General features: G+C 40.7%; 1 protein-coding gene across 2 annotated transcripts in view; it reads right to left on the bottom strand.

Annotated features, from left to right (window-relative positions):
• Positions 1 to 12,950, bottom strand: part of ADAM23 (ADAM metallopeptidase domain 23) — a 731,894-nt gene that overhangs the window by 54,621 nt on the left and 664,323 nt on the right. For both annotated transcript variants that reach the window (XM_085648912.1, XM_085648913.1), the window contains exon 24: positions 8,844 to 8,955. In XM_085648912.1, the coding sequence (XP_085505038.1) occupies positions 8,844 to 8,955 (112 nt within the window). The remainder of the gene's footprint in view (positions 1 to 8,843; positions 8,956 to 12,950) is intronic.

Genomic DNA, 12,950 nt, shown 5'->3' with positions numbered 1-12,950 from the left:
GAAAAAGATCTGACAAGAAAAAAGAAGCAAGTGTACATTTGGTGAATCTCATGTGGAATATTTAGGTTTTCGTAAAAAAATAAGTCAGGTTGATGCCATTGTACGTGCACCAAAGCCAACATGCAAAGAACAACTAAACTAATTTTTAGGATTTACAGGATTTTACTCAAGGTTTGTTGATCATTATGTGACCAAGGTGGAACCACTAAGAAGACTGCTGAAGAAAAATGTAAAGTTTGTATGGTCTCACAGTCTACATATTTCATTTTAGTTAAAGATGAAACGATGAGCGCTACTTGCTTGAAATTATTTGTAATGGACGCTGACTGTGTGGTTGCTGTAGATGCTAGTGGGTATGGTGTTGGTGCCACCTTATCACAAAATAAGCGTGAGGATGAATGGATTGCAGCTTACTTTCCCGCATGATCAAACCGGTAGAAAGGAATTACTCAGTTATTGCCAAGTGGAGAGCAAGCATTTCAGAATGTATGTATGGAGAAAGAAATTCAAACTGATCACAAACCATTAGTTAATATATTAAACCCTGAAGGATGAAGTGAATTATTACCCAGGTTAGCATGCTTAGCCTCCAAATTACACATGTACCATTATGAAATTGTATACGTTCCAGGGAGAAACAATATAAAAGCTGATGGCTTGTCCCGACAGCCTGTGAAGGATAATGTAGGACAGGATTAGGATAATTTGGAATGGTGGCTTTTGCATACTGTGATGTAGAGCTCGGTGTAGACAAGTTAAAGGGAATTAACTGAGGAAGAATGCATGCAAGAAACTGAAAAGGACATTGAGTTAAAAATCATTAAGGGAAATATAACCACTAGTTGGCCCAATGATAAAATGATGAAAGGGGTTTATTCTATGTATTGGAAAGTGAAGGATGAGTTGTCTAAGCAAAATTACATTATTTTAAGAGGGGATAAAATTGTTTCTTCCAATGTAGTTCGGAATGATCGTTGGAGTATGTCATGCAGGACATGGCAGTATTTCAAACATGAAGAAGAAAGCTAAAGAATATTTTTGATGAGCAGGCATTGATGGTATGATTGATCGATGGTCAACATTGCATAGCATTTGTTGCCATAGTGATAAAACAGCTAAACCTTGTAGAGTACCGCTGAAGTCAAATGAGTTAACCGATAGACTTTGGTATAAGATTGCTGTTGATTTTATGTGGTAATTTTCTATGCTACCTTTCAGAGAATTTCTTCTATTGCCTTGATTGGTTATTATTCTAAGTGTCCTGAGGTGTGTATGGTAAATAACATTACTACCAATGTTGACATTGAATCTTTTTTGTTGTGAAGGAATTCCTGAATTGCTGGTTTCCATCTGGCAAAATGCAAATGCTTCTGAAAAATTGTGAAATGAGACACATGAAGGTAGTATAATACCATCCTTAGGCTAATGATCAAGTCAAGCGTTGTAGCAGGGTAATGAAAACAATCTGTTGGCACGCAACTCAGATTTACCTCGGAAAAGTCGTTAACAGCAGGTCCACTACCACACAGAATAACTTCTAATTCAGTGACTGGAAAAATGGCTTTCAAGTTATTAAGAGGAAGGAAACGCACCACTAAGTTGGTTCCGTAGTGGTTGGTGAAAAGACACCAAGAGAAATTTAGTGTCGGAATGGATGCTGAAAATGAGGAAAGAGCGGAATCCTATCAGTCAGTAACAGGGAAAGCAAACACAACAAGATGATGGAGTGAGTGCTGAAAACATTTAAACACCACAGTCAACTTTTTGTGTAGCCATAGTGAGAAGGGTATGCCAAGACGTGGGTCCAGTGCTCACAATGCCACTGGATTTAAGCTTGCTTGGCTGATGAGGGGTGATACCCAGAAACCAGTCCCAGGATGCTTGTTTTCTGGTACAGAGAGGACCTGGCCTGGCAGTTCAGGCTGAACTGTTACCATGGGAATCAGGGTGAAGATTGATTTGCATAGGCTTGGTCCAAACTGGGGTGGCATGGTACAAAGGAACATTGGATTTAACCCACATCTGTGACTGGGGGTGAATGTTTAGTAATGTTTAGCATTCCAGCCATCATCATTTTGTGTGCAGTAAGAAGGGAAAGACACAATTTGAAGTCAAACACCCCTGTTGTGAAGGTGGGACAATATGTGAGGGTCAGGAAGCCAAGAGTAGTGGAAAAAGGCATGCCTCATTGGTCAAAACAACAGAAGGTAATTGCAGTTTTATGATGTGCAATCAGATTGGAAGGTGGCAGGATATGGAATGTATGTAGAGTTTCATTATGTCCTGGTACTTGTGTTGGGACACACCTAAGTAAGGAAGGCTGTGAGGGTTTGAGTGGATATATCTCAGCTGATTAAATATGTGGTGGTATGAGTGGTAGCACTGAACATTGTGTACAGGAGCATTCTCCTGTTGAACCAAGCAGGTTGACAGCAACAGAATGCGTGTGTGTCGTAGTGTTGGTTACTGGTTACCATGTTTATTTGTACCATGCTCATTATTCCATCATTACTGTAATTTCCACATTAATTTTGTAGAAAAAAAATATTATTTATAAAATGAGGAAAGAAGTGCAGTGTGGTAAATGCAATTGTGTGTTTAGAATGTCAGATAGATGCAATGTAGAGTGTTTAAGCAGTGCATTCTAAGCTGTGGCAGTTAACTGTAGGAGGTGCTCCTGGTAGGCTGTTGGTGAGGGTTGCCTATTTTTACTAACATGTTCCTGCAATAAAAGAAAAAGTTGGATTAATCATGAATCAGTGTGAGCCTCTAATTAACAACAATAGGTGTGCCTCCTTCAGCAGGATGGGTGGATGCACCTCCAAACGTTGTCCTGGTGTGAAAGGGATAGTGGCAGGGAGGAGAGAAATGACAGGGCCTTGCCTTTTCGAACAAAAATGTAAGACCCATCTATTAGATCTGATGGGTCGCCAACCTTGTAAAAAATGTTGAATCCTTACCCCAGCTGCTTGGGTATGAGCCACTAAGGGCAAACTAAAGTGGTGTATTGGCTGTTGTAGCAGGGGAGGAAGAGTTGGAACACTGATGCCCCTCATGTCAATCATCCTGACTGCCACACCCGTGTCCACGACTTTGAAAGTACTGGAGTGTCTAATGCATCGCTGGCTAGGATGCTATCACTGTCTATATTCCAGCCCCCTCGAATAGACTCTAAACTTTCAAAACTGATGCAGAAACTGGTTGTCAGTTGTCAGTAGCCCTAAGAAATGTGGTGTAGCTATGCTGTCTGTAAAACATTCCAACAAAGAGTCTATATTCCCTACAAGGATGCAGCACCCGTATTAGTCATATCCATTGCTGGAGAATGCTGCAGATTCCATCCATGCATATTTTAAAAGGACAACATTGGTCCCAACACCCTGCTGAGGAAATTTGTGATGTCCAGACCTGTGTCTATTTGTCTGCATCTTAACCATCATGTATTGTCTGGGCCAAGAGGACCACCAGCAAGATCTCACTGTCCCAAATGGCATGTGCGAGCAGTCCAGCAGGCAAACTGCATTCACAGACAACAGTGCAAGAAGAAATTGTGCACTTAGTAAAAGTATCATTCCTCTTGGATCCCCTATCCAGAGGAGTGGTTGTAAATTAGTTTTGATTCTTTCTACTGGTTGAGACCTGCACAATAAGGCTCTCTGGAGTGTGGTTTTCACAAAGGTGGCAGAAGTGTTCCTTGGTGTGCACAGGTCAAAATTCCCCTTTATCTATAGATAATGTGCCAGCTCCTGGAGTTCCTACTGCTCCTAGAATTCAATCTTGAACAGACACTATTTTCATATGTAGGAGGACAACGGTTATAATAGTATTGCTTTTTATTGGCCAGTTGATTTTGTAGCAGTAAACACTCCTTTTCAATCATTTGTACCAAGTTTATTTTTCTTTACTTAAAGTAAGCCATCAACCATTGAGTATTCTTTAAAGATCCTTTATTCAATTTAACAATTTAATAAAGCATCCCTTTTTCTGGCTGACCCAGCCCAAAGGTTTCATCCCTTATAGGGGCTTCATCAGGGCCTAAAAGGATTTTATACATATATATGGGTCAATATATTATGTTGATTAAAAACCATTTTACAATGTTATATTTTTAAAATGTTATATTATTAAATTTGGTGTTATTTTTCAAAACATTTTTTACATAAAAACAATTAATAATCAAGAAATGTATATGATAAGAAGAATTGGTATTTTCATAACCAATAGAAACATTGGCCATATAGGATAAAATAGAATTGCAGGGTAGCTATACTCACTTGAATCAAGATAAGAATGGGACAACATTGTCAGGATCAAGGCTCATAAAGATACAGAACAATGACAGTTTATACATGGGGTAATCTTGTAAAATTGACATGAAAATTTAGTTGTTATATACATTCCCTGATCATAAATTGTTTTTAAATAAAAAATGTTTTGAAAAATAGCAAAAAGATGGGTGACTTTTGGCATTCTGTATATTAAGGTATGAGGCATCATAAATATGAGGGAGATTAACCCAGCCCCATCTTCATCATCTCTTCAACATCCAGAAATGCATCATGCTCTGGCATGGGATTAAAGAAGGAATCATAAAGATAATGGAGCTTCTGCTGGTAGTTGTTACATGATACAACATTGGTTGGACTGGGGCCAATGTCAGGTCTTACATTGGTATAGGCACCAGATTTCCGCTGCCAGCTTTGGCATTGGCATTGGCATTTGGGTGGCAGGAACTGGCTTGGATATCGAGGATGGAGTAGAAGTTTCTAAGGCCATCAGTTTGGGCCTAGTAACAGGTACCCATGGGATAGATGGAACAAGGGAGAGATTCTCTGGTGGAAACCTGGCTGTAAGTCTTGGTGGTTTTGTGGGGACTGAAGACACACCAGATGTAGCCAAAAATTAGCAATAAGGCCACTTTGAAGGCTTTGAGCTACTGTTGGGTCAACAATGGTCTGAGAAATTTAGGGCACGTTAGGACCAACATGGCTGGTGACCTCGAATGAGTTGAGCTGACACTATGATACCCTTGCCCCTTTTCCTTGGTGGAGTGGTGGAATGGGGCAAGGCCCACATTCCTACTTATTTTTGCCTTCGGACTTGGACTTCAAATGCCCGGTAGGATCGTGGTTAAAGTTAGTCACATCCTTCACTCTACTCTGGACTAGCACCACCAGATTTTAACATGCACTGGGCTGTTGAGAATTGTCATGAGATCCTTACAGGCATGACCACCTTGGATAGATGGCACATGTTTTACAGGACGTGAACAAATACAAAAAAGTCCTAAAATACCCCAAATCTCTGTATTTGTACCGCTTGAAGGAAACTATATTGCCCAATTTCCATGGGTGCACTGTTGCAGCCTGACTGTAGGAGATATTCCCCTCGTTTGGTGGAAATTCAATATTTATTGGCCTCATCAATGTGTTCACAAGGCAATATTTTAGGGCCTGATCTACCAAAGAGGTTTACTCATTCAGGGTCTGATCCACAAAGGTAAACATACATGTTTGTGTAAGTTTAATCTTTTACAGCATTCACAAAACTGCATTTTAATACTTAGGCCCTAATTACGATTAGACTCGGAATGAGCTTTCCGAGTTCATCGTGGGTTTCACTTTCTACCTCTGCATTATGATGCAGGCGGTTGAAAGTGAAACTGGCCAGTCATTCCGGCTGGATTCTGATGGGCTAAAGGCCTATTCGTAATCGTTATGGACGGTGTTTTCGCTATATGGATTATGATGTTGGTTTCCAACAGACTGTCATTTTCCGGCTTTTCCGACATGGACAGCCTGTTGGAAAGCGACATTGGGGGCTCCAAGCAAGGCCCCCTTCACCTTGAGGCATCTGGTTGGGGGTTGAGGGGGCACCTATGGTGCCCCCATGTTCATCCCTGCACCGTGTGGCAGGCACCCTGAGGTGTCTGCCACGCGGTGCAGGGATGAACATATTCTCCCATTTCTCTATGGGACATTGTGCTACAGCCGGTTTACGGCTGCAGCACATGCTCCCATAGAGACAAGGGAGTGCAGTTGCATTGTAATGCTGTGGTCGGGACCGCTGACCGGAGGTCGGTCTGTTCCGATTATGCAACGGCTCCGCCCAACATCATAATTAGGCCCTAAGTGTATGAGTGCAGAGAGTCTGCATTCGGGGCAGAGAACTCTGCACATAAAAAGATAGGCCTGCCCAAACCTTTGTGAATCAGGCCCATAGTAGATATAAGGAAATGCTTTGATACAAAAGAGTTCCACTACCTTATGCTATCCTCTCTCTGCCACTGTTGCTCTGTTTATTTAGTGGTGACGGATTATTTGATATGGTTGTGGATGCACAGGGAGAGATTTGTCGTTTTCTAGCCTCATTGGAGTCCGTAGGTTGAATTGTGTAGTAATTAATTTTAGAGTTATTCGGGACAGTTTTTATTTTTGTATGAAATGATATATATGATCTGTTCTGTAATAGTGACCAGTTAAATTAACAATTATGTGGCTGGCTTGACCACCTAACTTTTTTTCCAAAGATTAAATCATTCGTCTAGCAGAAGCTGGGCTATGACTCTCTACCAATTAAATTCTCTGCTTCTTTGGTATACGAGACAAAAAAACAAAAAAAAACAATTAGCAGATCACTTTGAAAATGAATCTGGCATTTGTGGAAAACATTTGGTAGCGAACACAAGGGCACCACTTTACGATACCCATTGAGCTGCACAACCTATTAGAATGAATCCAAAGGATCGAACTCATAATCAACTCTGTTTTTCTTCACCTATTTTATCCAATATTTATTCCATTTTTTCTTTTGTACTTGCTTCAATCCGTTTTACCCATTCATTTTTCCTTGCTGGTTAGAGAAACGCAGGAGAATGACTGTTTCCACATGTCACGTTTTAATTAAAATCACCCAATGCATTTCGGGAATAAATCCCTTCCTCAGGGGTTTCTGCGATACAAAAAGAATTAATTACAATCATTTACATGAATAGTGTTTAAAATACAATGTATCACAACCATATAATACAACAACATTATTTCTGTGGCTTTAATTCCGACAACGTTATTGCTGTAGCTTGGATTCCGACAATGTTAGCACTAGTAAAAGACTTCACATCACAAAAAAACCTGTTTTCAAAGATGTTAATTTGTCCCTCGATTTTAGTGCCTCCCTTTAACTAAATTCTACTCTCGGGTTTAGTAATCCTCCAATGTGCAATCACCATCACACATGCTACTAAACTAGTCACTCGTTTACTCTGCCCGCTAAAGGAATATTAAACTCTTAGTTCAAAACCTTCGCTGCGCGCTTACCATCGCACGTGCTGGTGGAAACTGTAAATCTCGGAGCTTTTAGCTGAATCTCCTGATTCATGTTTTTAAGATGCCTGTGTCTGAAGAGCCCAAGTTTCCACCAGCACGTGCGATGGTAAGCGCGCAGCGAAGGTTTTGAACTAAGAGTTTAATATTCCTTTAGCGGGCAGAGTAAACGAGTGACTAGTTTAGTAGCATGTGTGATGGTGATTGCACATTGGAGGATTACTAAAGCCGAGAGTAGAATTTAGTTAAAGGGAGGCACTAAAATCGAGGGACAAATTAACATCTTTGACAACAGGTTTTTTTGTGATATGAAGTCTTTTACTAGTGCTAACATTGTCGGAATCCAAGCTACAGCAATAACGTTGTCGGAATTAAAGCCACAGAAATAATGTTGTTGTATTATATGGTTGTGATACATTGTATTTTAAACACTATTCATGTAAGCGATTGTAATTAATTCTTTTTGTATCGCAGAAACCCCTGAGGAAGGGATTTATTCCCGAAATGCATTGGGTGATTTTAATTAAAACGTGACATGTGGAAACAGTCATTCTCCTGCGTTTCTCTAACCAGCAAGGAAAAATGAATGGGTAAAACGGATTGAAGCAAGTACAAAAGAAAAAATGGAATAAATATTGGATAAAATAGGTGAAGAAAAACAGAGTTGATTATGAGTTCGATCCTTTGGATTCATTCTAATAGGTTGTGCAGCTCAATGGGTATCGTAAAGTGGTGCCCTTGTGTTCTCTACAAAGTTGCAGCGCAAATGGGCAGAGCGCGAAGTGAGCGAGCACGCCGACAAAGTTGAAACTGTGGAGTACATTTCGATATGAATCATTGTTTGAGTACAACGGTGAGCATATCAACACCCCGTCTGTGTTGTTGAATGAACATTTGGTAGCCACAGTCTGGTCTATTGGAATTATATACAAACAAGCTATTGACGTATCTTTGGCCATATGGACATTGTCAACTTGCTGTCTGTTACTGAAGAAACAGTCCCCACTAATATAAATGAATAACAATTGAAACAACTTACTAAACGATTACCCAAACCAGTGAATCTAATGAAAAATACTATGCTAACAGGCTCTGAGTATGACACTAATCTAGCAAGAGGAAAATCTAGTGACCATGGCTACTGGATGAAGTTTAGGTATGTGTGTGTTTGGACAATGAAATATATGTATTCAGCAACAAAATAGGAAGTACAACTGAAATCAACAAACACAATTAGAAATCCAAGAACAACTGGGAAAGCAACTTGGAATTTCTTCACAGCAGTTCATTATGTGCCCACAACCCAATATGCTGCTGATGTGAGAGACCTGGTACCATCACTCCAACAAGGATTTGGCCATAAAGGACACATTTAGAGCCAATGCACTGTGCAATGCATTGCAAGGCTTTAAACAGGAGTGTTCCCTTTCATTATTTTGTCTCTCTACCCAGCATAGAACTTCTGGCACTAGCTTAAGACAACCTAAACATGCAGTGGATCATAAATGAAATCACACAAACCCTTGGGTCCCTCATCTTTCTTGTTTTTAATCTCCTTCTTAGGGTCATAGATACTGCAGTCAGTTCCTGCCCAGGTTGAGCTGCAAATGCATGTGGCTTCATTGCTACAAACCTGCAGAAAGAAGAAAGTCACTTGTTTTAAATTTTGTTTTTAAAAAAGAAACATATTTACAAACCAAGTCTGAGCATTCTGGCATTAACTTCTGCTGGTCATCAGCAACATTATGTAAAGTATATTTAAATTGAGATCACATGTGCTGAAGACTACATACTGCAGCAGCTTATACAGCCCTGGTAAAGAGATAAGAGAAACCAGCACAGGATTGACATGCCTGTTCTCTCTGAAGGTCAGAGGAAGACTGCCCATTCAGTCTGTCTCATATTTCTGCTGGGCTACAATCCAAGCTGTTAGATATAAGGATAGATGGACCATCATGATCTACACCAGAAGGTTCCTGCAGCCCTCTTGAACTCACAACTCTGTGTCTGCAACCAACTATTTAGCATGCATGCTGTACACACCCAATACAGCTTAATTACACAGAGCTTGTTCTCTTGGCCAGAACTATAGTCAACCTGTAAAATGGTGCAACACTTATCTGCATAAATAATGTGGTTGATCTATGAAGGAGGCCAGAGCCTGTCAGAAAGGACGAATGATGCAAAGGTTGATGTCTATATCTGCAGCAGCAAACTAAGCTACTGACACTTGGAACAATTGTTGGTCAACAAGCCTTGCAGATCCAAAATGCATTCAACAGCAGTCCCAAAACCTATTGTACCCAAGGTCCTCGTGAGTAGAAGGAATAGGATGGTGGGAAGGGAAGAAAGGAAATATCAATCAATCAATTAATCAGGATTTATAAAGCATGGCTAATCACCCAATAGAGTATCCAGGCGCTTGCAAGTCCTGGAGGCTTATTTGAGCAGCCAGGTCTTTAGGGTCATTCGGAATTCCGGAAGTAAAGCGATGCTCTGGGGCTGCGTGGGGCGGTTGTTTCAGGTCTTTGCTGTCATTTAGGCGAATGAATGTCCTCCACTTCTGCTTCTGTGGGTGCAGGGAATATGGGCAAGTGAGAGGGAGGTGGAGCATAGTCTTCTCAATGGTTGTTGTTAATGTAGGCGGGTCCCTGATTGTGTAGAGCCTTGTGTGCATGGGTCAGCAGCTTGAATTGGCATCTCTTCTCTACAGGGAGCCAGTAGAGTTGCCTGAGGTTGGGTGTGATGTGGGTTCACTTGTTGAAGGCCAACGATGAGTCTGGCTGCGGTGTTCTGTATGGCCTGAAGTCACTGCACTAGGTGCTCGCGATTCCTATGTAGATGGCGTTGCCATAGTCCAATCGGCTAGTGAAGAGGGCCTGTCAGGGTCCATCTAATGTGTAGGGGTAGTCACTTGAGGATCTTACGCTGCATGAACAGAGTGAGTAAGCAGGCGGATGAGATGGTGTTGGTCTGTGATTTCATGGTGAGCTTGTTGCCAATGAAGACTCAGAGGTTTCTGGCCTGGTTGGAGGGAGAGGGTAAGGGTGCTAGGTCTGATGGCAACCAGGAGTGATTCCATGTGTTGCTGCTGTTGCCGAATATGGAATTTGAGCTTGGAAACTTACTGACAAATATTATTTTTAAACACATTTTAATGGGTAACTCTTCATAGACAATCAGTGATGACCTTACAGAGCCATGAAAGCATGCCACCGTATTCTAGAAGAACATTTGTAGTTCATCATCATCAAATAGTTAATTTCAGTTTTTTTCCTTAACACCACATTACACACAAAGTAAATTATACAAGGCAATTCCAGTTAACAATATACAGAATAAATTAATAAGGCTTCCCATGATCACATATACAAGATACAACGCTGAGTAGCCAATGAAACAGGATAGGCAATGAGCAAAAAAAAATATTCCAGTACATTTACATAATGTGGAAAATTCGACTCCCTAAACACTAGCAAGTACTTTCCTCGCTGCACCTTCTCATCAGCCAAATTGACATCAGGGATCTTGAGACACAGTGCACAATGATTACACTTGTATCACTGCTAAGAATTCTAAAAACCTTCAAATATATTGTGGTGCCAATCGGGCAAATATATTGCAACTCTAGTGTTTCTGTCAGGTTCCGCCTGGTGGAAGGATTAGGGGATGTTCGGAATTAATTGGCATCCGAAGGGGTGTCAGGCAAGGCTGTATCCTTGCACACTTCCTTTTCTCTCTCTCCATCAACCAACTCCCTCTCCAACAAGAAGGAGTTGGTTTCAACGTGCAGGGACATGCCAAATTGGAGAGTGTCCCATACCAGCTTTTTTGTATGCAGATGATGCTGTCCTTATGGGCTGCAACCCAGTGGCGCTACAGCACATCTTAGACCAGTTCTGAGCCTTTATGGAAGGAATGGTCCTGAAAGTAAATATATGTAAAACATTTGTCATGTGCTGTAGCTCAAAACTTATTGTCAAACCAAAATTTTACTTGAACTCCAAGCCTATTGAAGACACAAGTGATTTTAGCTATCTCAGTGTGTCCTACAATATTAAAGAGTGCTGGTACCCGCAGCAGGAGATCAGAAACAGCCAGTTTGTCAGGAGTATCAATTCTCTTTTTTGCTTTGCTGCAAAACTTGGCAAAAGATCTAATCACTGCATGCTGTCAATCTATCAGGCAAAATGTGCAAGCATGCCGATTTATGTGGCAGGGGTCTGGGAAATTCATAATGCAACTGCTTTGCAGGCTACTGAAGATAGGGTCGCCTGTTGTTTGCTTTCACTACCCCAAGGTACTGCCACCTTCAACTGCCATAAGGAGCTACGGCTGTTTTCCTTGGAGGATAAAATACGGACTTGTCCATTTAGGTTGTGGCACAGAGTCTGGACCATTGAGGTACCAAGATTAAACAGATCAATAATTAAGTACTGCTTGTCTATGGACTGCAGTCTTGAGATCCCATGGCTGAGCGAAGTCAGGGCGAGGGCCCTAACCATACCGCTTTTTTTTAAGACCTCACAAATGTATCTACCTTGGGCAAACAGGCAATGGCAGATATGTGTTACACACTGCATGGGGCTACTAGGTGGGAAAAAGCCAGAACATTGCTATATGTTATTTTCTACCTATCACTGGCCCCCATCTATGGTCCCAGCCCATTCTGCTATTTAATGCACAGCACTAACATCACTTTATTCTCCTGAGGTTCGTTCAGATTACATCTATTCCTTAAATTAGTTTCCTTTCCCCACTGTAACAATTGAGAGCATAATTGTGCCCTTGTGATCAGGTTTCCCCAGAAAGCACTTTACATATAATGGTCTTTTGTAGTTTTTATTCCAAACCCAGATAAAGCTCTCTTGAATAAACACTCCATACAACGTTGCTCACAGGCACTTTATTACCTTCAACGTCTTGCCCAGATGAAACAACTGCGACAGTTTATACTCAGCTTAGGCTTGTGATCAAGATCCAGAAGACTTAAGAGCATGACTTTAAATGATATGTCTGGGTTTATTTTGGTTCGCAGTGCTACGCTGAGGTATTTATTTTTTTACTATTTGCACTAGTAGGAGCACGTAGTGGTCCCATTTATTTGATGTTTATGTTCTCCTCTCCTTGCACTTGTTTGATTAACATATTTTCATGTGTAGGAGGGCCTTAAATGTACAATTTTGAATATTACCAAACTTTTTTTAATTATGACAATTGCTGAAATCTGGAGCTGTTAAAGCATTATGAAGTTTTTTAATCTAATATATTTTACTATTTGTATTGTTTTAACATTTCTTGATATCATTGTATTGTAATGTATTATATTGTATTTTCATGGCCTAGTTTCATCTAGATCCAATTCAGGTATTTGATTTGATTTTAATTCTTGTGGTGTCAATTCTTCAACAGAATGGGCTATTCACTTCTTCATCTGTACTCTTTATGCCCTGCAAAAGAATATAGTAAGGGCTACACTCTCTTCTTCAATTTTACATACAGGACAGAGTATGGTGGCATCTCCCTTTTTTGCAAAATACTTTAATGTTCCAATGCCGTATCTTACACCGCAATACCTTTACAACGCAGGCATTACAACACAAGTTGTTACAACGACTTGCGCTGGAG

The sequence above is a fragment of the Triturus cristatus genome, chromosome 3_2, assembly GCF_964204655.1.
Source record: "Triturus cristatus chromosome 3_2, aTriCri1.1, whole genome shotgun sequence".
Taxonomy (NCBI): Eukaryota; Metazoa; Chordata; class Amphibia; order Caudata; family Salamandridae; genus Triturus; species Triturus cristatus.
This window is presented reverse-complemented; position numbering and strand designations above follow the sequence as displayed.